The following is a 27,271-nucleotide window of genomic DNA, read 5'->3' as shown; positions in this document are numbered from 1 at the left end:
CACACTTCCCCAGTCTGACCCAGAGTACACATAAGCAAATAGCTGATGTTATGAAAATATACAAAGAAGAATGATAATACTTAGTATGTGGACTTTTGAGAGCAGCAAAAAAGAGTTTGTAAATACCCAAAAAAACCTCAACTACTTTCCAAAAAAACCTGAAGACCAATATACCTTTAAAAATTGTCTCCAGGCAGTGAAGAATTTCTCAAAATACCTAACTGTTCAAACAAAATCTCGGTACATACTTTCATTTCCAGCACAGAACTTCCCATAATGTCAGTCATAATAGTTCTGGTACTGTTCCAAGTACTGTAAGGACAGAACACATACTTTTATGAGACCATTTACAGTAACAGACAATATGAAGAATTTCCCAGATTCTATAACCAACAGGAGCCAACAACCCGAGCATGTTGCCATTCATGCCTAGATAATGACTCTGGGCATACTGAGGTTGGACATACTTAAGAATTAAATATGATATGCATCTGAATTGTAAAAATTCTCAGGATTTTACAGCAAGAATAGGTTACTAAGTTTGGGAGATTTTTTTTTCTTTTTTGTTTAAGAATTCCTTTTTTGAGTCTCTGCATGTAACAGAAGGCCTAAATCAATGTATTTATTTATAAACATGTGGGTAACTGAATGAAACATGCAAAGTCACTGAAGACTAAGCAGTAATGTCTATTTTGCACTTGTAATAGTCTCCAGGCTAACCAGCCTCAGAGAAGAGGAAACAAAATTTTCCCAGTAAAAACATTTGAAAGTATGCATTCACCCAAACGAAGCAGAGAGACAGAACAAGCTTTTTAATTCTAAATCCCTCAAACACCAGTCTTTCACTTTGTCCTTCATGTTCTTTACAAAACAAAAATTCCATCATTACAATCTCTACTATACTTAAGACTCTCCTGCAGGGTATTTAGTTATCCTCTTCTATGAAACACAGTGAGTATTAAAAATTCCTGTGCTACGCAGAAAGTTAAATGTCCAGTGTGAATGAAGACAGCAAATAGTAAAATAAACTTCTACCAGTTTTAAAAATTCCATGAGACAGCTGACTCAGAATAGGACAATACATGGAAGTGAACAATTTAAATAACATCAGATGGTTTTGATTCATTTACATGTTCCCTTGCTGTCTAATCTTTTAAACAAGAAATTTCAAGTCATTGTCTTTAGTTCAGGTTTGTTTATATTCTACATTTTTAAATCAGACAAAAGCAAGAGTTCTTTACAGAGAAGTAAGCCAATAATTTTAGCAAAATGATACAAAAAATTTTCTTAAACCAAGTAAAAGATTTATAGTTACAGTAGAATAATAAAAAGGGAGTAAAGTCTGCCGCCTGTGGAGGGAAAACTGAAATGGCCGTCCAGTAACAGGCGGTGAACTCTGTAAACCATCTTTCTTTTCCAGCCCTGTTACCACAGGGTTCTCTTAAGGTCAGTGGGTTTCTGGCAAAAGCATCCTGTAATGGCAGCTGCTGGAGTCTCTGCATGTTCCTCCAAGCACCTTTTAGGTCACATGGAGAACGCCAATTTCCGCTCTATTTTAGGGTATATTTGCTAGTAAAGCCATTGGTAACATGGGAGATCAGCCATGCATTATTGCCCTCCATGGCAAAATAATTTTCATCGGTGCACAGCAGACTGGAGAACACTGGTAGTAACCCGAGCAGGAATCTACCAAAGCCAAAAAACAAGACAACATCAGCACATATCCTTCCAGTTAACATACAATTGTCTCGCAACGTTAAACTATTAATTGCAAAAATTTAAATGTGTGAATTTAAAATACAATGAGCAATACGATGTTTCACACCCACCTGTAGCTACACCAAGTTCCCTATTATTTTTCTCTTTTATCACAAGTTAACATGGAAAGTTCACCTTTCCAGCCAGAGGGGATGTTTTGAAGAGAATTAGACAGAGCATAAACATTTGCAGAAGAAAGAACCAACCAGATGAAAACACTATTAGTGCACAGTAATAAACTCAATGGATAATTAATTAAAAAAATTTAAAAAGAAATTATTTTTAATAGCTTTTCACTTTCCATGGGACATTGTGTTAAAAGATACTTCTTATACTTCCATAGCTTGACCTACTGAAGTAAGAGTACAGCACTATTTCAGTACCACTTTCACCATGAAAGTGAAAAACAACCATACAGCTCTGCAATTTAAGAAGTGAGAAACATCTACGTAGTTGGATCAGTATTTAGTATTTCTTTTAGTTGTGAACAGCTAAAAATACTAAGGCATACAGTATAGGCTGACCAACGCAGGTACAACCAAGACCAGAATCTGCACGTCTCCCGCACACAGGCTTTTCAATGCAAAGTTTTTTTTGCATTTTTATAATATCTATTGTTTTTTACTAAAATCTGATAACTAGTCTTCGAAGTGTTAAGCTGCCATTTACAGTTGGATCTTTTTAACGTTATGAACTGTTCATGAAGCAGCTTGTGCAGAGTCAGCCAAGCACACAAAGCAGAAGGAGAAAACAGAAGAGAAATAGTAGGATTCTTCACCAACTAGAGATACAGGATTAATGCAAGCTTAGGCTTTATAGAGAAAGTGAGACAGCAGACAAGAGTTATGCAACAGAATTAATTAGGGAACAGAAAAATCTCACAGCTTTTTAATTAATAAGTAGCAAATCAAAGAAGCTCTAGAAATACTTAAGAAAAGCATCCCTCAGCCATTAAGGTTCAGTTTCCAACTGAAAGCTGTTTTTTCTCATATGAAACCTGTTATTGCCAAAAGCAGAACAGACTAAAAAGCCAAAAGCTGCACACAGAAAGGCAGAAACTTCTACTGCACTGAACAGTGGAAAGGACTTTGTAATACCCAAATTCAAGTCTGTCTACCTCTGAGATGCTGATAGTATGTGAATGTTTTTTTAAATATAGATCTGAAATAGATCTGAGTATTTTTAAAATGAGAGCTCATAAGGCATGGAGAAGAATATAAAACAGTGAAAAATGGACACGGCTGTAGCAGAACATTCCATTCAGGCCAAGACAAGACAGCCTCATTTGAGCAATACTGTCAGTTGAGTCTTCATACAAGTATTTTGCTTTTATGATTCTGAAGCAGATCTGGTTTTTAATGGATGACATACTGCTGCATCAACATCCTTGGAAAGATATGTGATTCTCATACAGCTAAAATTTAGACTTGGTTATTTTATTTATTGTTGATACTTGAGCAATTTTAGGGACCTTTCAGGACACTATTATTGTCAATTCTGTTTGAGAGTCCAAGTGGAACAGCAGCAACAACTGAGCTTTTGAAAAGACATTTAGTTTTAAGTTAGAGAAAAATCAATGTTTCATCATTGAAGCATCTGACCAGAAGGCACAGGTACAACTATGAGATCACATGAGTAGAAGGAAGTCGCACATTTCCAGAGAGTTTCTTCCCCACCCCATATAAAGTTTTGGTGTCTAATGAGCACTCACCCAGTGCTGCCTTCCAACGAAAGGAGACGAGCAGCTACTTGCCATGGTGTTCGAAAGGAATGCTATTCTGAGGTAGGGGAAAAGACAGCAATTTGTAACAGTTCCACTGTCTCAATATATAAAGATGTCTTAACAAAAATCCAACCTGAATTTCCAGTAGCAACTCTGTATTTTGAGAAGCTCTGATTTCAGACTTCTGTAAGACATTTCTATCATATTAAGAGACACATAATACTAATCCTCAAAGGAAGCAGACAGGGTCAGAAGAACAATGCTGAGTATGATGCCTATTAAGATGGATATGTGGAGAAAGATCTGCGGATGCGGAAATAGAAAACGCAGAAGCTCCGGAAGTATGGCACAACATTTAAGTTATTCAATGCCAGTGTTGGCTATAGTCTTCTAAAAACTTCTTCTGCGAAAGAGACTTAATCAAATGGTTATTTGTGCAGCATTTCAATCTTTCCCTCATACTACAGAGAGAATACCTCTATTACCAATAGGAATTTGCCACAGCTTTGACTGTTGGATGCTGAATGTGCTACATTTTCAAGAAAAAAGTATTAAACAACTTACTGTGGGACCACGAGCAGTCAGACTGAACCTTTCATTGAAAGAAACAAAGACTACTCACCCATAACTAGACTCTTAAGATGATCACTGGTTTCAGGATGCAGTCTGTGCATGTGGACCAACAGAACTGATTCAAAGTAGTTTTTACTGGAATAGTTTTACTAGTTTTTACTCATTTACTACCTCCTTTACTATGCCTCTAAATGTTTAAAAACTATGTGTAAAGGTGACTTAGGGAACAATTTGCTTGGAGAGTTTAAGAGCAGAAGGATCTTTTAACAGCTGGTAGATTTTCTGTCCAGACCTGTAATTTATGCTTGCTTAGGACTTGAAGACACCACTTATAAATAAATCCAGTACTGATGCAAAGGCAGAGATGATTTAATTATTTTAGAAGTTGTTTCAGTAGGTAACTACCTTTATTTAGACCTCTATTTCGCCATTCTTTACTTGTGAGTGGTTTTAATTTTAAGCAACAGCTTCTTCGCATGTTTTCTCCTTAAACATGAACTCCTGTTAAAATCGTTGTGTCTCAAACACTACACCAACTCACTCAAGACTTTTTCTTAGCTTTCAGACAAACTGAAAGAAGTAGATTTGAAACTCTTACACTGTACAATCTGTTCTCCCAATCCATCTCACTAATGAGACCAAATAACATCTCCAGTTCTGTCATTACTGTATAATACATAGATTCAAGGAGGAAATTGTGCCCCTTGATTACAAAACCACACTAACCTCTCCAACATTACACCTGCCTCCTCAGTCATTACTTACCACAGATACAGTTCCCCCATACAGGAAAATGGCCTCCACTCCTTCATCCTAACCAGAATTTGGAGTACTGCAGGAATACAATTTTAAATAGACTGTGCTCGACCGTTCAGCTCCCACTGGTGTTTATTACTGATGTGAACTCACGACTTGCAGATTTTTTGCTGTTGCACTCGCTTCATATAATCCAGAAAAGTATTGAATAATAGGTGCCATACAATTTACGTAATTTCATTAGAAACACTTAAATTTCACAAACCATTTCATAGACACGGTCGGGAATAAATTTGGGGAATAAATGACACTTATTTTGCTATGTTTCCTAATCACCATTTTTCCACAAGCATTAAATTTCTCTGAGAATGCCTAGTTTTCACAAGAGAACTTTGGTTGCTATTATTCACATTCACACCCTTAGTTTTTGAGTTTCAGTCTGACCTGATCAGAATTCAGTTTGGCAAAAAGAAAGATAAACATGTGGAGCAGTCATCTTTAAGAACTCTGCTTAGAGGCAAGTAGCTTTCCTCATTTGAGTAACCTCTGTGCATTTCACTGTCCAGAATTTAACAAGCAGCAGCCTTTCCTCTAAATGATCAGAGGTGGAGATTACAGATGCACTGTTGGCTTACCAAACCAAGGCATAAAGTAAATGAAATTACAAAACTAACTTACCAAGTTATAAATAAGAACTCTAACAAATGTAGTTCTTAACAGAAAACATTTGTAGATATGCATGGCAAATGCTAAAAGTTGCTTTCTACCAGAAGTATAACTCAAGCATTTCCTGAAAAAGGACCTATGGTAATATTTACTTAAGACTTACTAATGAAACTAGCACACTTGAAATGGACAAACGATTGCTATTTGCTATGGTTCTCTTGATAAGAAGTGATACAGATGACTCTCTATATTCTTACACCTCTCCAATCAAAATTCTCTTTAATGACTTTGCCACATAACTTGAATACTTTGTGTTTTTCTAAGAATAAGGTATAAATAAAATTGGAAACTCATGGCTGTAACTGTTAACCTGGCTAACATCTAAGGATAAATTTTGATTACAGAAGAGCTACTTTAGTATTATGAAGACTGTAAAGAGCATAATCTGTCAACACTTGCAACTTGCACCATCTTGCCTGCTAGAGAGTGAGAACTGGGAAAATGAATAGTGAATTCCCTCTAACAAGCTCAAGTGTTACAAGCTGAAGTCTGAGTAAAGTGTTTCAGCCACACCACCCAAGTTGCAGAAGGTGAAGGCATGGATTGGGAAAATGAAGAACTATCCACTGTGGAAGACAACCGGGCTTGGGACTGTTTAAGGAACCTGAAAGTGCACGAGTCTGGGGGATCAGATGATATACATGCATGGGCTCTAACGGAATGGGCTGAGTAAATGGCTACACCACTAAACATCATATTTGAGACATCATGGCAGTCCAGTGTAGTTCCCTCTGACTGGAGAAGGGGAAACCATAACCCCCAGTTTTATAAAGGCAAATATAGGCCAGTCTCACCCCAGTGCCTGTCAAAATCATGTAACAAATCCTCTTGGCACCCGTTAAGGCACATGGAGAATAAGGAGGTGACTGGCATCAGACAACATAGCTTTGCTAAAGGTAAATTGTACCTGACAAATCCGGTGACCTTCTACAGTGAGGCTAAGCAGTGGTGGACAAGGGAAGAGCCAGACGTCACCTATCTGGACTTGTGCAAAGCACTGGACATTGTCTCACATGATATCCTTGTCTCTAAACTGACAAGACAGAGATTTGACACATGGACTACTTGGTCGATAAGGAATAGGACAGATAGTTGCACTCAATAAACTATGGTCAGTGAATGAATGTCCAAGTGGAAAGCAGTGATGAGTGGTGTTTGTTCATCAGTATGGGGACTAGTGCTGTTCAACATCTTGTCAGCAACATGGACAGTGGAAACAAGCGTATCCTCAGCAAATTTGCTGACAACAACAAGCTGTGTGATGCAGTCAACATGTTGGAAGGAAAGGGATGCCATCCGGAGAGACATTAACATGCTTGAGAAGTGGAGAGCCTCACGCAGTTCAACAAGATCAAGTGCAAGGTCCAGCATGTGGGTCAACCTCAAGCAAAAGTACAGGCTACGTGAAGAATGGATCAAAATTAGCTCTGGGGAGAAAGACTTGGGTGTGTTCAAGGATTGAACCTCAACGTGACTCAGCAATGTGCACCTGCAGCCCAGAAAGCCAACTGCATCCTGGGCTGCACCAAAAGAAAAGTGACCAGCAACTCGACAGAGAGGATTCTCACCCTCTATTCTGTTCTTGTGAGACCCCACCTGGAGTACTGCGTCCACGTCTGGGGACCCCGACACAAGAACAATGCTGACAATGTTAGAATGAGTCCAGAGAGCCATTAAGCTAACAACAGGGCTGGAGCACCTCTCCTACAAAAACAGGCTGAGAGAGCTGGGGCTCTCTCTTTAGCCTGGAGAAGAAAAGACCTTGGAGAGAACTGAGAGTAGCCTTGCAGCACCTAAATGGAGCTTACAAGAAGGCTGAAGAAAGGCTGTTCACATGGCATGTAAAAAGTGCATGTAGTGACGGGACAAGTGTGAATGGCCTTAACCTGAGGGAGGGTAGATTTATTTATTAGGAAGAAATTCTTTACTGTAAGGGCAGTGAGGCATTAGAACAGGTTGCCCAGAGAGGTCATGGACTACCTATCTTTGGAGATGTTCAAGGCCAGGCTGAATGGGGTTCTGAGTAACCTGGCCTACTGGAAGGTTCTCTGCCCATGGCAGGGGGGTTGCAATGAGGTGATCTTTAAGGTCCCTTCCAATCCAATCCACTCCCCGGGCAAATCTCTCTTGCCTTCCAACTGCAACAGGCCCACAGGAATCTGTTCAAATTATACTACAGTCACACACAGCTATTCAGTCACCATGAGTAGATAACAGCACTGGTTCACTGTGTTAAGAACTAAATGAATACAGCAGTCAATGAATTATTAGTTCTAACAAACTCAAGAGAAGATCCCAACTAGACTGCTGTTGAGACTGTAAAGAAGCAGACCACACGATCCTATACCTGGAGCAGAGTGTTGAAAAGAGCAGGTATGGAATGTGCCATTAAGCCAGACAGTACTGTTGGCCCGTACACAAATTATATATCTGGACGTTTAAAGACCACTCAGAAAACCAACCACTGCCCTCACAGTATTCACATTTTACAAGCCAGGCAGAACCAAAATCTATCTACAAGGCCAACTGTATTACTCCTATCTTGAAATGTTTACAATAGTGTCACCTGCACACTGAGCGACATGTCATGAACATAAGCAAAAAAATTAAAGATGTACTTTCACCTAAAAGAATCAGGTGGTATCACTACATTTCTATCTATGGCTATTACTTATTTATCTGACTGTTAACAGAGACAAAGTATCTGAGATTTGTTCTGAATGCCGAAGACCTGGCATATACACTTTTCCAAGAAACCATCTTTACGTTAAAGAAAATGTTCAGGCCGAAGTCTGCATCATAACCTCACAGAATATCCAAATTCAAAAAGGACCCCTAGAAATCATGTAACCCTATCTATCTACACAAAGCAGAGTCAACTAGAGCAGGCCACTCAGGACAATGTCGCATTGGGCTTCAAGTATTTTGGAAAAGGGAGAGATTACAACCTCTTTGGGCAAACTGTTACAGTCCTTGCCCACTTTCATAGTAAATTGTACAGTTTCATAGTTCATTGTATGCCTAAATTGAATTTCCTGTATTTCAATTAGTGCCCACTCTCCATTGTCCATTTACTGGATATTGCTGTGAACAGTCTGTCTGCACCTTCTTTACGTTCTTTTAACAGGGATTTACAAAATTTACAAGATCCATAACTATGCAAAACTCTACCCTCTTTTTTTTCATACTATTTAAAAATACTTTAATGTGAGGATTTCTGGTGTCAAGAATAGCAGTTCAGTGAATAATTTAAGATGGTGAAACTTGTACCCAAAGCCAGTACAGAAAACCTCACCTATCCCCTACTCTTGCCCAGTCAGTTCTGCTCTTGAACTGTTCATCCCTTGTGCAAGCACAAGTATCTGTGCACCTACATGGTGAAATAACCCATTCAGCTTAAACAGCCCCCCAAATCCCACTTCACTTTTATCACAATGGAATTTTTCTCAAACCCAGCTCACTCTTAGTCTTCATTAGTGATATCTACTGGCTCCCATCTAAAAAACTGTTCTTTCTAGCAGTAGGATTTCATACAAAAGAACATGTACTATCCAAAAGTGATTAACTCTGCCAATTAAATGATGAAGCCAAAGGAATCGAGTTCATTTTTGTCAATGTGCTCTGTCAATGAGGAACAAGTCCCTGGCAAAAATTATGTAGTTAGAGCTCCTGCACAGTAGAGAGGCATGATGGAAAAACCCCTAGGTCATTGCAACAGTCCTCCTAACATACTGCTTTCCCAGAAATATTGCAGGAATGTCTACAGATTGGCTGATTCCCATTTTGTAAGACTGAAAGTAAATTGTACAAAGCCAAGCCACACACTGTTTGGGACAAGACTGTCAATATGCTGAGGAAGGAAATGTTTCAGCTGTAGCATAGACTCAGGAACCCATTAAACACTGTCAGCCCTGGAAAGAAAGGGTAACCCTAAACTTCTTTACTAAGTCACTGTGAACAGTAAGGATGATTTCAGTGCTGACTATGAATGATTATCATTTATCTTCCTGCCATTCTCTTCAAATGAGCCTCCGGCAATATATCCATCATACTTATGTGTGGCCTCTTATCAGCTCTGAATTAAGGGCACTGCACTACAGTATTTCTTCACTATCGCACCTTCCATTCTTCACCAAATGCTTCCTGCCTTTTCTGCACCAATATTCTCTGCTTTGTTGATCTGGAAACACGATTCACTTCTGTCTCTTACTCTGCTTCTTCACTGGTAACAGATACAAGAAACTCAATGAGTCAAGGAGCTAAATCCTGTAATAGTAGGTTAAAATGCTGCACCTCAAGAATTTTGCATCCTCTCATTGCTGTCAAGGTAAAAATAAAAATTTCTTTACACCCACATCATTCAGGCTAAATGTCAAGCACGTACATGAACATCATCTGCAAAAACACTATGAAATCACATCAATTACCTGGTAAGTTCTTTTGGCAAATTAACTTTATCAAATTACCCTCATTTTCTTCAATATACAGATTTATTTTTTTTTACCTGCGAAGTTGACATGCGAGAGGTATCTTGTCGGCCTGTTAAATCAGACGACGAGATATTGACTGGGGCACCACGATGCAATCTCATACTCACTTTCCTTTCTCGTTCCATACCAGACACTGGCCGAGGAGAGGTGTTGGCTATGAGAAAAACTTCATTAGACTCTCATAATGAGAAATGCCATTTTAACATGATCACTGGAAAAATTACACTCTTGCCGTTTGCACATAAAAATACCGAAGAACCTAACAAGGAATCAAGGCTGTTGTTCAACATTTCATAGAAATACAAGTATCAACTGCCAAGCAATGAGCGTATGCAACTACCCTCAATCTACTAAAAAGCAAGGGAGAAAAAAACAAACCAAGCGGCCAAACTCTGCCCAGAGACAAACTGCCAATTAGAGTAGTCTACAAAACACACTTTCCCAGATGCTAGCTTACTTACCCGCACGTGAAGTTGGGGTAAGGGGAGCAGGAGGAGCAACATCTTGTGCTCCTCTTAGCCTGCCAGAAGCAGTAGAGGGTAATCCACGTACAGCTGGATTTCGTGTATGTCTTAACCTTTCCTCTCGTTCTCGCCTTTCACGTTCAGCATCTTCAGCTGCCCTGCTTGCACCCTAGGGGTCAAGACTAGTGAACAACTTGGGGGATTATTGAGCTTACAACTATATGTTTAGATAAAAAAATACTGAAAAGAAAAAACTGGACAATGTGTAAACTGAAGTTTGATAGGGTATCATCGGCTTTGGTAAAATTTCTTGAAAACTGCCATAGGTTTTGTTCATACAGCTGCTCAGATAGTCTTCAAAATGCTAATGTACACAGATAATGTTATGGCAGCTGGACACCTCCTCAAATGTTGCAAATGACCCATCTTAAAGATCAAGGTGGGAGAAAGTAGTAATTCCACAACCTATCCTGGTGACTGCCCTAAAGCACCTAAGAAGCCACATTAAAAGCCTTGCAACTGTAACTTAGTTGTCATCCAAGCTTTATAGCATGGATCCCGTACCTCCTCCCTTTCCTCATTTCCTGATCTTTTTGTCTATGCAGTACAGTTGCCAGGAGGACAAGTGAAAGACAATCATACAGTATCAGTTAAGATACTCAAAACTGACAATGTAGTAAAAAACCCAACTGAAACCATTAAAAAATCAAAGCTTTAGAAAGCTATGTGAGCTACTTACAAATTTCAGCATGTTCCAGTCAAATACATAGTCATAGGAGAATCCTTGCCGGTGAAAGAGGTTTCTGAATAATTGCCTTAGATAGGAGTAATCCGGCTTGTCATCAAAACGTAAAGAACGGCAGAAATTCAAGTATGTGGCAAATTCAGCTGTAATTAAAGGATGTCAGTTTTTTATCTTCAGCTTCACATTGGCTTTTTGTAATTCTGAGTCAAAAAAAAAACCCAAACCACCCTGAATCTGAAAAGCAGGGAATCTTCTTAATATAAGAAAAAGATGAGTGATCTAATACTAGAAATCCACCAAAAGGAACACTATGATGTCAAGCCTGAAAAATGAATTATTTTTCTATCATGGAGCAGGCAAAGATCTCATTTTTCAACAGCAGAGAGAACCCAATAGTACAGTTCTTTAACCAACAGTTGGTGGGGGAGAAAAGGTTTAAAACTACACTTGGAATATACTGAACACAATTTATTGTGGGACATGGAACAGCATTTCTTTGTTAAGCCATACAGACATTCATGTCTGCTACATCACAAAACACAGAAAAACTTAATCTCCCAGATAAGTCATGCCACATTTTTAATTTACAATAGTCTGAACACTTGTTTTTAAATGGCAAGCAAAATACTAGACACAAAGCAAAAAAATGAACACTGTAGTGAATTCAGTGCACCAGAGAAAATAGCAGTATCAAAATACTAGCCTTTGACTTTAGGTCTTCCAAAATGAAATAGGATATTAAATTTATATTAAGAACGAATTTCCAACAAATGGCACAAGAGAAGCTGATTAGTCTTCCCCGCCTGTGAACCCCAGAGAAAACATGTAGTTCATGAATGTAAAAGAACATGTCTGAAGCAACATTTGGAACACATCAAAAATTATGAATTTTCATACAAGCCAACCAAAAGGTATAGTTCTTGTCATTGTAACTAGTTGCTGAAGCCAAGAGAGTGGAAAGAAGAGACAGAACTCTTTGTGAAATGAAAATGTTCTCTGATGACTGCTAGTGTTACTAGGTTTTTTAAAAAAATTAAGTATCATTTTACAATACTCAAAAATTACTTATTATCATTTTGCTGTAAATAACAAACTGAGAAACAGAACTGCTTTGAGGCATGATGCTGGGATACAGCAGGGTTTCTTACGCCTCTCAGAAATTCTAATCCGTGAGCAGGCCAAACCAGATGAACCTGGGATAATAATTCCCAAGTGAAACAACTGCAACAAAAAAGAGGTGCATCGGACTATACAATCCAATTCATCCAAGAAACAGTATCCACACAGACAGAGAAAGAGGCAGTTCGTTAAAATGCTATTTGTCTGTTAGAAATTATGCAGCTAACAGGTGCACAAAAAATAAGGCACAAATCAGATGTACCATGCTACCCTTCCTCTTGAGGGCATCTCAACATTTGAGACAAAGGATCACTAGAAATGCTCTATGAACACAAAAAGGTGTGTCTTCAGCATAGAATTTTTACCACACATAAAAATCATAGGGATAAAATCATGGGAGGAAGGGGAAGAGAAGAGGGAGAGAGAGAGGGAGAGGGGAGAGAGAGTGAAAAAGACTAGTAGCATTTAATTACTAAAGAAAGGAGATGTACCACTAAAACATGAACACATAGGTCTAGCGTCACAGAAGAGTAACTTACAAGGATATCCTTTACACAAAACCTCAATGGGTGTAGACATTTTCTTTTCACTGATACGTTCGTATTTCTGCCTCTTTGTTGCTGCTTTCAGTCCCTGCCAGGGGAGGGAGCCCAGGTTAAAATACATCAGTACATAGCCCAAGGACTCCAAGTCATCTCTGCGAGATTGCTCTACAACAGCATAAAAAAGTGAACTCATTAGGTTTCATTTTCTACTGGAAAAACAAAAGTCTGTGCAACAAGACTGTTATAAAGACCCTTACAAAAACAAGAGACAGCTGACAGTTACTATACCCAGAATAAAATCATTCAGTACAAGAAAAGCCCATTGTCCTTGCACTTATTAAAAAATGTGCTAATACCTGAGCATTACAAACTGACTGAATCCCACCTAATCAAGATATGCAAAGCCACATATGCTGCACTTTTAGTGTCAAAACCAGGGACTGTCTCCCATGCCTTCACAAAGCAACATCCACTTGGACTAAAATTACACACACTGACACTTCTGATGTTTCCATTTATTGCCTTCCCCAGCTCACCAATTCCAAGATGAGTGTTGATAGATGCGTAACGAGCAGTTCCTGTTAAATTTTTATTTTCACGATATGGAATATGTTGGTGAGTTCGAGCATCTCGATACTTCTTTGCTAGTCCAAAGTCTATAATGTAGACAAGATTGCCTTTCTTCCCCAGGCCCATTAAGAAGTTATCTGGCTTCACATCTCGGTGGATGAAGTTCTTAGAGTGAATATACTCAATTCGACTAATCTAAATACAGAACCACAAAAAAAATCATTGTCAAAAGACTAAGCACACATCTTTTTCTGACAAAAACACTAGCAATTCTGTCTTAATAATGACAGAGGCAACCCCCCTTTTTATTGTAAAATATAAGGGCATTAAAGAGAACATAATTTAGAAGACAACGGACAAACCTTCTCTCCAGCTCTTTGCCCGTGTCAGTTTTACATCTGTTTCCACAAACTCTCTTGAAATTTCTTAGTCTTTGAGCAGTGCAACACCTGGTTTGCAAACAGTGCAGGTCCAGTTTTTAAAGAAGAATTGGTAATCAATTTTGATGGGATAGTTTGAGTTGACAGAAACAGAACTAAATTTGAATCTTTTCTCTATTAATAAAACCTATTCAGCTCTAAATTTGAGAAATAAAATGTACATGATCTATCAAAAAAAATTCAATATCCCACATATTGTACTATCAAGATAACAAAGTCATTTCCTACCATTTGGTCAGCAAGTAATAAGACTGTCTTGAGACTAAATTTCCTTGAACAAAAATTGAAGAGATCTTCAAGACTCGGTCCCAACAATTCCATCACCATAACGTTGTAGTCCCCTTCAGCTCCACACCACTTAATTGTGGGAATACCCACTAGGAAAAAATAAACCATTTAGTCAGTATAACAATTTGATTTATTTAATTCATACACACAAATCTTCAAGGCTCTTAAGATGAATTCTGAGGGTCATTACCATTGGTGTTTCCATTTAGTGAAGTTTAATATTTTACACTACCTTCAGACATTCCAAAATTAAATGTTTGATAACTTCCAGCAGAATCAATACAAAATTATAGCAACAGAGGTCTAAAAATAGCCTTTCTTCTCTTTCCCAGAAACCTTCCAGTCTTCGTACTTACCTTGTAACTTTAACATATTGAGCATCTTTGTTGGATTTGAACCCTAAGCATTTTACCAATATTAACACTCACATAGTCTCTAAAATGCAATAAGACACAAATCAGAGGTCTGAAAAGAAAGACCCTGACAAACCACTAGATCACCAGATACTATTACTGAAGAAGGCCTTAGAAATTAACTTAATTTCAAAGCCTACAAAATCACCATGAAATACCTATCTCTCATCAAAATTTGCAATGAATTTCCACCCTTCCTTCATATTCTTGTCTTTTCCTTCAGTTCCGTAGTATTTGCTGTTTGATGAATCTCTATCAAAGTAGCATTGTTTACAAGACACATTATTCATTCAGTTTTACAGTATGATAATTAGTCCAAATTTACGGAGGAAATCAGGAACCTTATTTCACATAAAAATGTAGAAATGGTCATATATTTTGAAAGAAACCTGTATGTAGGTAGCCTCATTCAGATTTTTAAATGCCTTACTCTGAGTTAATTCTATGCATTTTGGTGTGAAATTCACCATAATTCACCAAATTTAAAGGAAGAATGTTAATCTATGAAGGCTATTCGGGTTACACACAGGTGGCAACTGAATGAGGCGAGAATTAAAAAATAACTAAATGCAAATACACACTTGGCATTTGAGACACAGTGTGGGATGTACTCTTTATGCAAAATGTATCCTCATTTAGGAAGAATTCAAGGGACTATGAAACAAATGCAAAACTGAACTACACCAGGTTTATGTCCCAGAACTGCACAGGAATCTTACATTTCCGGAATCCCAAAATATATTAATAAGTTACTGTAGCAGAGCAACACGCAGTAGCTACGAAGTTGCTGCACTCCTATTCTCCACTACTAATGCCATTTTGTCTTTCAACTCTTCCAGCAAGGAAGTATTTTTAACTCAGAAGAAAGAATACTAACATGTACAATAAAAATTAACCTGAATTTTAAAAGTTTAGAATTGTGCTACCATAATAAGCAAGTCAGATGAACTGGTCCAAAGCAGTGGTTACCATCTTCCAGTGATCCATGAGAATCAGAAATAAATCACTATTCTGGGACCAAACTTTGTTCCACATTGCACAAGGTCCTCCCATTTTAATATTTTAGGACCTATGAGAAACTTTGGAGGATCTTACTGGTTATCATGAAATGTGGCAGCTATGGATTTGGAACTGCTCCTCTCTAACCCTTGCAGAACTGAAATGCTGCTGTTCATCTACCCTGCTACCTTTCCCACCTTCTCCTTATCTGTCAAAAGAGACCCCCCAAACACTAACTGCCAGATGGCGGATACATCAAAGGTGTAAAACCAGTAAAATCTTTGAAGAAGGAAAATAGTTTGCTTGCCTCCACCCTGCATCATTTTGTAGATTTTACTCTCGATGTGGAGCTGAGGATGTTTGGTTTTCACACATTCCAACTTTATTGCAACCTCCTCTCCGGCAGCAATATCAGTTCCTAAAATCGGAAGAATTTAAGCATTGGTCAAAATACTTTTTAATATGCATTTCTTTTGCCAAGTCCAAAACAAAACAAACATCAACAAACTATTTCTCAATGGCAAACATCCAGAGATTGAGTACTTTCAGCCATGATTATCTAAAAACTCTTCTGAGACCTTACAGATATTCGCCAACAGACTAGGATTACAAGAGACAATTGTTAGACACTGTAGCACAGGAAGCCAAAATTGCAATCCCATTAAAACAAAACAAAACAAAACCAAAAAACCAAACACAAACCAACAAACAACAACAACAAACCAAACACAAAAAAACAACAAAACAAACAACAAAAATAAACCAAGTGCATCTTCTCAGGGATGTCTTTCCACTTCCAGTTTGTGGTAAGAATGCTCAGAATTAATATTTACACACGTGGCACGCAGCCCCACCAATGGAAGAAATGCTAGGAATTCAAATCACCTCCTCTTATGTCTTGGAAATAGAGACTGCAATTTCCCTGGATCTCAACATACTCCGGCTGTACCCTGACACCTCATTTTACTTGCCTGGAAGGCAGATTATCTAGACTGAAGAACCTGCAGTCCACAAAAGCTTTCTTTAAATCTCATTAAATTCTTGTTTCAGGAATCCAAAAATGGCTTACCAGTTTACTTTCAAAGTATGTAGGGAGAAGCTGCCATTCTTAAAAAGAAAGAGTAAAGAAAATACACACTCTCACAGCCAAGCAACTTACAAACTATAGGAAAAGAGGAAATAGCAAAAGAAAACATGTGACACTTCATAGACATATTGCCAAATCTCTCTCCTTTTGGAATCTGGCCCTCTTCTGCTTTACCTCATCGTTCAGGAATCATGTGAAGCACTGTTTGATCTGATCCTCACTTTCAAAAGCCTAACTTGAGGTTCACTGGCTGTTATTTTTTTGTTGAGAAAGAACAAATGATCTTTTTGTACTCACTTTTTCAATGATCGGGATTGCATACACTTTTATACTACCTCACTTTCCCTTAACTATTTTCAGAGTGCAAACACTTGTCATTCCTTGTGTAGGTAATTTTGAATTATTGCATATTATTTCCCTTTTCTCTTATCTGTACTTCATAATGCCCTTTTTGGGAGTCACATGAAGCAATTAAGACATACGTGCATAATTACGTATTTTTCTGCCTACCTATTTTTTCCCCTACATTTTTCTTTGACCATTACAGTGTACTGACCTAACTTCTATACTTGCAAAATCCTGTTCCTGTGATTAAGGAGCTACTTCAGTGCTTTACAGGCTTTTATCCTTTTAAGTTGGGAAAACTAAGGCTACAAAGACATGCTAACATCCCACACCTCAAAACAGACATGACTGTTCACTTTGGCAGGAACTGATACCGCATGGAATCATCTGAGCTCACACAAGACTAAGCATCTTTTTTTTACGGTAATAAAATGTCTTTCCATTTGCATACACACGTGGATATCAAGGTGGTGTTGCCACAACACTGAGTTGCAATGAGAGGACACACCAGCAAGTATTTATTAGGCATTTCACAACGCACCCTAAAAATCAACAAAACATACAAAGCTTGCTCTAGATACAATAAGCACAACTCAAGGCCACAACTGAAAAACGTGAAAGAAAAATAAGGCTGTACATGTATCTGTCTCATAGGACTGTTTTTTATCTAGCATAACAGGTGACAGGATCTTGGATCATTCCTTTGGTCACAGTACAGTCACAGCAACTGAAAGCTCTTCAACATATAATCTAGTATTTTTCACATTTCACAAATGAATTATTCTGGTGGACTTTAAGTTAATCACGGTGAACATCAACCCAGAGATCTGAAAGAACGTATCAACAATACATGGAGCAAGGACTTAATACTGACCTTCCCACCTCAAATGAAAGTCTCAATTTTGAACCGCACAACTCCTAACCTTTCTTGATTATCGCTTGTTCTCCTGAGTTCTACAGGAGGCAAAATCAGGGAGAGTGTAGACTGAAGACCATATTAACTATATGAGCAATCAACAGCAATGAGGCTGTTTTGGGGTTCTGGTTGTTTTGGCTTTTTAAAAAAACTTTTCTGATCCAAAACAGACACAATATTCCATCTGCATATAATGAAAGATATATCTCTCTAAAGACAACTGCAGACTTCTCTGGTTAATTAACGCAAAAACTGTGTAGGAGGATCAAGACCTGTATTATCAGGATCAAGATCTGCTCAATGCACTATTAAGCTTACTTGACAGCCTGTGGTCTCAATCTGGTAGGTCACTTCTTAGCATACTTGCTCCTCCCAAGCAGTCTTTACCATCTAATAAAGCCAAGATCCTTAGCCTGAACTCCATTTCCGTGTAAGCCCTCTCCATCCAGTCAAGAGATTTCATATGAAGATCGTGCAATTAATATTTTTGAGTCCAGCAAAACCAATGAGAGTGGCACACAAATGGAAATCATTTTGTCAAGCAATCCAGTGCTTGTCCCCAAGTAGGAGTTTCTAAAATTTTATAGCACTCTGTATTTCACCAAAAGCTTAGCTTCCTTTAAGGATTATGTAATAGTTGAGAAGCAGCAGTTCTATGAAAGGAATCGTGAAAAAATAGTAACAAGTAACAATGAGAAATCACCATTTATAAGTGAAAAAGAAAGCTAAGGTTGTGAAAGTGTTTTTTTTTTTTTTTAATGCAAAATTCTAATTTACTTGTAATTGTGAAGTCCTCTTCCCAAAGGAAGGCCTTGAAAATTATTTTAATTAGTTTACAACCTAAAAGTCATTCATAAGAAAAATATACACATAACACAAGAAACCATGAAAGCACTTTGACTACTCTGTCGTCATGACTCATTCCTTCCTGACCTCATGGTCCGGGCAACAAAACAAATGCTTACTCTGATCCACACACTCGTGTCCACCTTTTATACTACTTAGAATATCTGTGTATCAACTCCTTTCGTATCTTCCTCTAGAAGGTAACATAGGTGAACTCCTAAATTTTACTTTCTTGAAGTTGTCCATGCTCATTTATTTACAGTAGTGCCTTACATTTAAAAATCCTGTCCCACAGACCCCCATTCCAAATTCCAGAAAACCAATTTTGAGAAGGAGAAGAGGAAAGAATGTGAAAGAGCCATGCTCCTAACAGTGTTATTAGCTCCTTATTCCAAAGTAAGGAAAAAGGGAAAGGATGGGAAAAATGGAGGAACTCCCTCCCCTCTACTCTGGAATGTCTTCGAAACCCTTGTAGCTGCATTTAAGACAAAACCTGGGGACTGGAAACAGGCAAAAACAGTCAAATCTTACTTTTCAAAGCATAAAACTGAGCTGGCAATGTACACTGAAGTAATCTACAAATTCACTGAGGCCTATCAGAAGGCATGTGTACTTAAAAATAAATAATGACTTCTGAAATAACTTTACGAATTATTTTAAGACACTTATGTCTACAGTACAGTCTGAACAACCGAGCAATAACTGGAATTTTTTTAGAAACTGACCACATTTCGTTATCACGAAAAATATAGTTTTCATACATTTGCTCTACCAGATAATGGTAGGCAAACCAAATGGGACTCTACAAAAGGCTTCAGTTCTTGAGAGACAGTAATTTCCCCTGGAAAACTAAACCCATGCCACCAGCTGGATCTTCCATTCACATAGTTCCATGCTAGTTACTGACTCATAACATCTGCAGTAAGCCCTGAAAGTAAATCCATGAAGATTATTTAGAATTAAAAATAAATGTAAAACCCAGAGGATTTATTGTGCAGAATTCAGTATGGCATCAATATATACACTAGCATACAGGGAACTACTACTTTTTGTGCAACTTCACTGGTGTGAGCTGCATGCTTAGAGATAAAAGTGACACATAAACGTTTATTTCACTTGCACTTGAAATTAATACTGTAATACAATCTATTACTATTGAAATTATTACTGTAATACAATCAATTTATCTGAGCAGTAGTTAAAAATTAAATTTTTTTTTCAAATCATCTAAGACTTTAGATTTTAACTGCTGCCTTAATTTTCCCCCAAGCCCAACAGAAGCAAACGAGGATTTTTGCACAAGCTTTACCACAGTCTTCTATGATCACGTCTTCAATCTTCTATACATGCTTTTCAGAGAAGAATGACCATGTTTTCTGTCTCTAGACAACCACATACCTTCAGTTAAAAATGTGTATTTTTCATTAGGCATATGATCTACCTTATTGATAACAGTATTGCATTGTCTGTAGACAAGCAGCTTTAGGTAACGAATTATTTTGGAATGCCAGCTCTGCACTGCAAGATGAAGCCCTGCTGTCTAGAAAAACAACCTCCACCTCTCATACTGCATGCACTGCCAAACATACACCATAATCTAGCAAGTGACATTATTTTTATATTCCACAAATACGCAGTCAATGAACCTTAGCCCCTGCAAGCTCCACTTTCCCTCCCCTCCCCCTCTTTCTTGATTTGCTTTTCTAAGTTAAAACAATTTTCAAAAGAGTACTTGTGTCTACGGGATGGGACATAACGCTCGCATTTTTTTTGATTAATCCACTTCACATGGCTTGAGAGTTTGCCGAATATGTAGAGTATTTTAAAAATACCTGCTTTGAAAACTTGTTGTACCCACTACCTGTTCTTGTCATAAGCAACAGCACTAGGCTATTCTGTTAGAGAGCTATAATAATGGACTGACAAAGACAATTCCAATCTTGAACGTTTTACAGTTGCACAGCGATCACAATTAGGCGACAGGATTATTTGAAGGATTTAGAGGGATTTGTTTACTGTAACCTAATCACCTGTAATTGTGTAGGTTTTTTAGGCCTCACAGGAGAAAGAAACATCCTTCTGACAATAATTTTTCCTAGTCCACTGCAGCGATATTTAACCCTGGTACACGTTTCTTTCCCGAAACGTTTTTCCGAACGTGGTGGGTTGTGGAGCTTTTAGGGTTTATGTGGTTTTGAGTTTTTTTTCTTCCTCGTTTTCAAGTGAGGCCATTTTTACCCTTACGCCCATTTTACAGACGAGAACAGTGCCCAAGGTCACTAGACAGCAATGAGAAGTGGCAGCCGAGTAAACCAGAATTCCCGATTTCTGCACTGTCCAAATTAGGACATGATGTCAACGAAATATTAAATTACTGCTGCTGTGCCCCTAGCCCAGGTACTTGCCCGACTGGCTAGGCCCTCGATGTTCTCCACACAGCCAAAAAAGGCAAGCTAAATCCCTAGTGAGACATCCTCCTTACCCAGGTAGATATCCCCGAAGGAGCCGCTCCCGATTTTCCGGCCCAGCCGGTACCGGTTCCCAACCCTCAGCTCCATGACGGCAGCTCGCCTCGTCCGCGACCGGTTCTGTAGCTCTGCCCGGCCTGTTGGCTCTCGTTCTGATGCCTCACAGTCCTGCGGTTTCGGATGCCATCGCGGCTTTGGTCTCGCCACTCGATAATGGCGAGACAGGCAAGACCGTCGTCGCAGCTCCCGGGCAAGATGGATACGGATTCCGGACACGACCGGCCCCTCAGCCCCTCCGGCCCCGAGACACCATACTGCGTGACCTCACTTCCCTAGCGACGGGGGCGGTGCGCGCTGCCGCAGGGACGGGCGGGGCGCGGAGCGGATGTGGTCCCAGCTCCCCCGCGCCGTCGGTCTCCCGGTGTTCGGCTCCGGCGGAATCGGGCGCCGCTGCCTGCCCCATTTCATCGGGCCGGCCCAGCCGCCTGCCGGGCGGCGAATGAGGCCCGCAGTCTTCCGGGTGCTTGTGGCGTCGTCGTCCCCGCGGCTTTCGGTCACCGCACTGGAGCTCCGGCAGCACTGCGTTCCAGTCCCCATTTGACCGTGGGGAGGGGGGGCATGGACAAAGTCTGAGACGTGACCCCGCAAATTTCAGGGGAAAAGCATGTCATTCTTGCCGGGGAGGAGTGTTGAGATCTCCTCTGTCTCTCTGGATGAGGAAGAATTTTTCTAAGCGTAGTCCTAAGCAGATCGCCGAGCACGGTAAGGCCTGTATGTGTAACCATGTAATGTGTGCACATGTGAAGCCTTACACTGTAAGAGTTGGGAGACATTAATTTAATGTCTCAGACAGCTGACAGCTAAGCCACTGGAAGTACAGAGTAAGGGATGGAGAGACAAAGATACGTCTGAACTGTCAAATTCTTCCAGCAGCTCTGAGTGGGAGCTGGAATGAGTCCTGGTCCCATTAGTCCATGTTGCCCCTCTTTGGAATCCCACCCCTACCACCCCACCACCTTTCTCCTGCTGATGTAATTTTTTTCTGCTTCTCTGCACCTCTCCCATTCTCCAAGCTCCCATCTTTCTCTCTCATTCTCTGTTTTCTTTTTCTTTCTGCACTTCCGTCTTCTTCCCCACCCCTCTTGTCTTTATCCTCTATCTCAGTCCATTACTATTTTTATCTTTTTCCATTTATGTCTTCGATTTTTTTAACTTCTCCCCATATACCCTCTAGCTGTTTGTGATGTCCCTCCAATTTTTATTTCCTCATTTTCTATGCCTCGTATTCTAAGTACATTTTTTCTTTCATAGATGCTCTCATTCCAGGTCCCTGCCCCAATGTTTTAATTTCTTCCTTCTCTGTCTCTCAGCTTATTTTTCTCTTGACTATTCTCTGTCTCCCTGTCTCTATCATTAAACTCCTCTCCCGTTTAGCTCACAGAGCCTGGGAACCCGGGTGACCACAAATCACCTTTGCTTTTTCCAAGGGTTTGCTTTGCTGAAATGTTTCTAAATGTGTCAGTGAGCTTTTCTGTAGCTGGAATTTATTTCGGTTTCAGGAAGAGTCTCTCCTTCTGTAGTCTGTGATTTAACGGTCCCCATGCCAGGATAATTGCAGTAAAGGGTGGCAAATGAATCCAATAGCCTGGACTAGGATATGCCAGGCCTCTTGCCAAGCCAAAGGCACTTGTGGGAATGTGGGATGCCATCTCCTTAAATTGCAAACGTTGAGGGATTTCTCCCAGACAGAAACTGCCAGGAACTATGGCTCTTGGTGGCCTTGGACTCCCAGGAGCCTCCTCCAAACTGTCTCTAAGCCACAAGGGTGGTAAGCTTTGCTCTCTTCTAAAAAGCGCTATCATTCATATCCAAGTGCTTGTGGCCAAAAGCGAAATCCCATCTCCTTAATTTGGAAACATCACAGGTTTTCTCCCAGATGAAAGCTGCCAGGAAGTAGGGCTCTGGCTGGCCTTTGACTCCCAGGGCCCTCCTCTGAACTGGCTCCAAGACACGAGGGTGGAAATCTTTCATATGTGTGGGAAAGAGCTACTGTTCACACCGGAGCCAAAAGTTGGAATCTACCTCATAGAATTATGATATCAGAGGATTTCTGCCAGACACAATCTGCCAGGAACTACTGCTCTGTCTGGCCTTGGATTCCCAGGGGACATCTTACTTGTGCCCCTGTGACACTGGGGGCTCAGGGGGTGTGTCAGGGACCGAAGATGTGTATAAGGCCTTGCCATATTTGATCCACTGTTGTGCACATCAGTAAGATAATGGAGAAGATCTTATTGTTAGTTGATAGGAACTCAACCTTCAAAAATGAAACAAGCTATCAGTCAATTAGTAGAACCTCAACCTGTGAAAGAGAAATAATACACAATGAAGCTCCTGTTGGCATGGAGTTGGTATCATGAGCCTGCCTGCATGACATGATGTTGTAACTGGCCACTCCTGAGAAGGAAGATGTAAGTAGCAGTCCTGGGGTGGAGGGAGACAGGACAAGATGCATGCTGTTTTCATCCAGGGGATGCCCTGAAAGTGTGCTGCCTGCCTACCCCTTCTACTCAGGAGGCATGCTCTGTCTCCTTCTGTCTGGTGGCTTCTCAAGAATCCAGGGGTCAGTATGTTATCAATTGCTACTGTGACTAATAAAATTCAATTTGCTCTGCCATTATAAATGTAACTCAAGTTTTTTGTACATGGTCATCCTCCAGTACCCATAACAGAGGATCACGTGGATTGGGAGGCACTGAGATTCTCTGAGCTACATTACGTGACAGCTTGTTGGCCCAGGGAGGGACCTGGGTTCCTGCTGAGAGTCATGATCATTGCAGGGAGAACCTTGGGTGTTTTGTTAGCTCCTAGCAGGAACTTGGGGCCTTTGTGGTTTTTAGGGGTACTATTGATGCCTTAAGTTTTAGCTTTTATGTTTTTCAGATTCTGTGCTGCCTAGGGGTGTAGCTCTAAGCCTCATATTAAGTGTTAGTAAGCGTTATTCACGGAGTAGGTAGACAAAACAAATCCTTTTCCTGCTGAAGACCAAGGACAACAAGTACAAATTTTAGGCCCAAAAGCATAAACAACGGTGGACAGAAGAGAGAAAAGGATAGGACTTAACAACCTGAAGCTATAATTGGACAATTAAACCCCAATATGCAAATGGACCGAAATAAAAGTATAAGACCTTGTAACCAGTTGTCCATTTTGTGACCATTTTAAGTCCACCATGGGTGTAACCCTGGTCAGGCTCTTGTGCTGCCCAAGGTGTACCCTTAAAGGTCTTTCAATAAATAGCTGTTTTATCCTCTAGTTCTATCCACTCTCTGTTCCAGGTCAGCCTTCCCAAGGCATCACTGTAGACATCATAGGGTTTGGCCCCTTGGGCTCTTGGAGGCTTGTGAGGGGTTTCAGAGGGCCTATAGTGGCCTTGCAGGATTTAGGGGAACCTAGAGGCTTTTAGGGGGCCTGTAAAAGTGCAAACTATATTTAATGTCCACAAACCTGTTTTAGAAAGCAGGAACACCTAAACTGTTCCATCAGCCCCTTACCAATCAGCCCCAAACCAATGAAGTTATCCCAGCAACCCCACATCTTGATTAAATCTCTCCAAGCCACCCCTGGAGGAAGATAATAGCTCTTTTCCATAGGAAGGAAAGCCCAGAGCCTGCATGTTTCAGGGGCAAAGAGCTGTGCAGGGGAGGGAACAACCAGCAGGAGCTTTCTCCACCTCACCTCCCCAGTCTATGGTCCAGCAGCCTGTGAGGATGAGGAGGGGGTGGGTCCTGCCAGGGGCTGCTTTCAGGGGGTTACCCAGGCACACCTGCACAGGGAACTGCTAGATGAAAAGGTCCATCCTCAGTGTCTCTCCGGGAACCATGGTGGGAGCATTTTGTAGGGACTGGAGAGAAGCTGGATGCACCTGGGCATGGAGCATTGATCTAAGAAAATGCCAATGGAAAGCCCTTGTGCCAAGGGACTGCTCCCAAGCAGGTAGGGCTGCATGTGGGATCCCAGAGAGTATCTTTCACCTTTTTCCTTTTGTCTTGTCAGTGCTTCCCCAGTGCCTCCTTGAAAATGTTTCTCCAAGTCTCTTTGTGTCAGCTCTGTCCCATGGGACCGAGGGTGGCAAACCAGAGAGATTGATAGAAATAAAACAAATTATTTCCACTCACAACACCCCTGTTTTCCTGAGAGCAGGTGCAGGCAGCAACCCTAATGCTAGATAAATGGATTTAAATGGAAACTAATGAGACAGAAAGTCCTTCCCCAGAAGTGTTCTCTGCCTAGCACAGGAGCTGGAACTGCTGGAGCAGGGCACGATGTCTGAAGGAGCACTGCAGCCATGACATTAAAGCTAGCAAAAACAATTACTAAGTAGAAATAGTTACTCACCCAGTCTAACAACAGAATCTTTGTGGCTCATCCTCAAGGGATGAGCCCACTACAGGGAAGAATCACCATGCAGCCCCTGAGAACTGGGGTCAGATGCTGCCCAACCAGCAGAAGACAAGGGATTGCTAAAGCTTTTTGGACACTGCCCTTCAGAGTGGTTAGACAAAATATCCACCTATGTGGATCTTTAAAGACTTTTAAGATCTTTAATAAGAGCTACAGCCTTAGACTCAGGATGAAGCCAGAGACTCGAGGATCCAGGCAGACTTAGGAGAGGGCGAGTACCTGACCTGTTGGGATTTGGCCCACATGCTACTAAACTCATACATTGGTCTTGCTTTTATTTATTGTAGCTGACTAAGAGGCTAACTGTGATCATGGGGCCTTCTGAGGTGGACTTATGTCAGGCCCGACATGGATTTACGTTGCTGGTCATCTAAAAGATAAGTCGGGAGCTTTTTCCTATCATCCTTTTGTCACACTGTTTGTAGTGTCATGTGTTATTTGTATTTATTCTGGAACTGCTCTGGCCTGTGGAATAGATTAGTGGGTAGGTGGAGTAGAAAGAAGACTTTACAGGTAACATTTTGCTTTGCTCAGGCACTTGTAAATGGTGACTGTATTACAGCATTGTTTTTTGTCTTTATTTTTAGGAGGTAAAGGGGGATATCGGCAATCAAGGTGAAGTGAACAAGGTGAGCGGTGACCAGCAGACAGAAGCAGTTTGCTATTGCTCAGGTCTCAATTTCTGGTGCAACTCTAAGCATCCACTGTTTTGTTTGGTTGGTTTTTTTTAGGTGGTCGACTTGCAAGATGTCCTGGGCCAGGATGCCAGCGGCCAAGTGGGTGTAAGCTTAAGATAGAGCGATCTTACCTCGGTCATCTCCTTCCGCATTCTCTTGGTCCTCAGGGTCCTTCTTCTTGCCGAGCCTTTTCTCTCCGTGTTGCGTCCTTCTCGTTTGTGGTGTCCTGTGTCACGGGTGTTGGTGTGCGTTTGGCCCTGCGCTGCTCTGCCCTGCTGCGTAGCCAGGGTGTAGGGGTAATAGGGCATGCCCCAGGGACTTGAAGTTTGCAGTGTAGGGTGTAGTTGGAGTGTAGAGGGTATTTCTAGATGGGCACAAGATGCCTGGAGCTTTTAAGTTATCCTGCAGTGCTCTGGCTTTTGTCCTAACTTTCTTTCAGGTGCAGATGGGTTAGATCTGTGGCAGAGCACACCAGGGAGCAAACACTTGGGGGTGACAGACTTCCACACTGAGGGTACTTGGGAAAATGTTTCGCTTTCTTCTGGATTTTGGGTTTTTTTTTGAGTTTTCTACAAGATTTTAATCATCAACTTGGTAAAAATTAATGGTAAGGACTGAAAACATGAGGGGCTGCCAAGTTATACACACCAAAGACAATTTTTTTTTAATAATTCTGAGACTTATATCTTAATTTTGAGACTTTCCTTTTTTGCTAGCTTTATTGTAAGAAGTCCTGTTTTAAAATAAGCTGTTTCAATAATGTATTAATGGTGCAAATACCCTCTAATGTCAAAAGGTTAAAAGCACTGACACCAACATGGCACCTCCTTATTTTTTATCAGCAAAACTTGATCCTAAC

General features: G+C 40.3%; 1 protein-coding gene and 1 long non-coding RNA gene across 3 annotated transcripts in view; one reads left to right on the top strand and one right to left on the bottom strand.

The window, feature by feature from the left end:
* Positions 1-797: 797 nt before the first annotated feature.
* Positions 798-21,588, bottom strand: CSNK1D (casein kinase 1 delta). Of its 2 annotated transcripts, XM_063409142.1 has the most exons (10): positions 21,286-21,587; positions 15,917-16,027; positions 14,138-14,286; positions 13,436-13,664; positions 12,894-13,064; positions 11,230-11,378; positions 10,488-10,659; positions 10,041-10,180; positions 3,470-3,536; positions 798-1,686 (listed from the first exon to the last, which is right to left on the bottom strand). In XM_063409142.1, exons 1-9 carry the CDS (start codon positions 21,359-21,361, stop codon positions 3,504-3,506), a joined length of 1,230 nt encoding a protein of 409 aa, XP_063265212.1. In that variant the 5' UTR covers positions 21,362-21,587; the 3' UTR covers positions 798-1,686; positions 3,470-3,503. The 2 variants fall into 2 exon arrangements, with proteins under 2 accessions (XP_063265212.1, XP_063265211.1); XM_063409141.1 differs by lacking the exon at positions 3,470-3,536 and having other exon boundaries at positions 21,286-21,588.
* Positions 21,589-26,523: 4,935 nt separating this feature from the next.
* Positions 26,524-27,271, top strand: part of LOC134556810 (uncharacterized) — a 1,985-nt gene continuing 1,237 nt past the window's right edge. Inside the window, exon 1 of the long non-coding RNA XR_010081941.1 lies at positions 26,524-26,926. This is a non-coding gene — a long non-coding RNA (uncharacterized LOC134556810). The remainder of the gene's footprint in view (positions 26,927-27,271) is intronic.

This window comes from Prinia subflava, chromosome 12, assembly GCF_021018805.1.
Source record: "Prinia subflava isolate CZ2003 ecotype Zambia chromosome 12, Cam_Psub_1.2, whole genome shotgun sequence".
Taxonomy (NCBI): Eukaryota; Metazoa; Chordata; class Aves; order Passeriformes; family Cisticolidae; genus Prinia; species Prinia subflava.
This window is presented reverse-complemented; position numbering and strand designations above follow the sequence as displayed.

Excerpts from the sequence above, each read along its gene's own strand:
- CSNK1D (XM_063409141.1), bottom strand. The coding sequence starts at position 21,361 with ATGGAGCTGAGGGTTGGGAACCGGTACCGGCTGGGCCGGAAAATCGGG. Across the intron at positions 16,028-21,285 it reads CTTCGGGGATATCTACCTGG|GAACTGATATTGCTGCCGGA; the intron begins GTAAGGAGGATG and ends TTCCGATTTTAG. Across the intron at positions 10,181-10,487 it reads TACCCCAACTTCACGTGCGG|CCAACACCTCTCCTCGGCCA; the intron begins GTAAGTAAGCTA and ends TTTTTCTCATAG.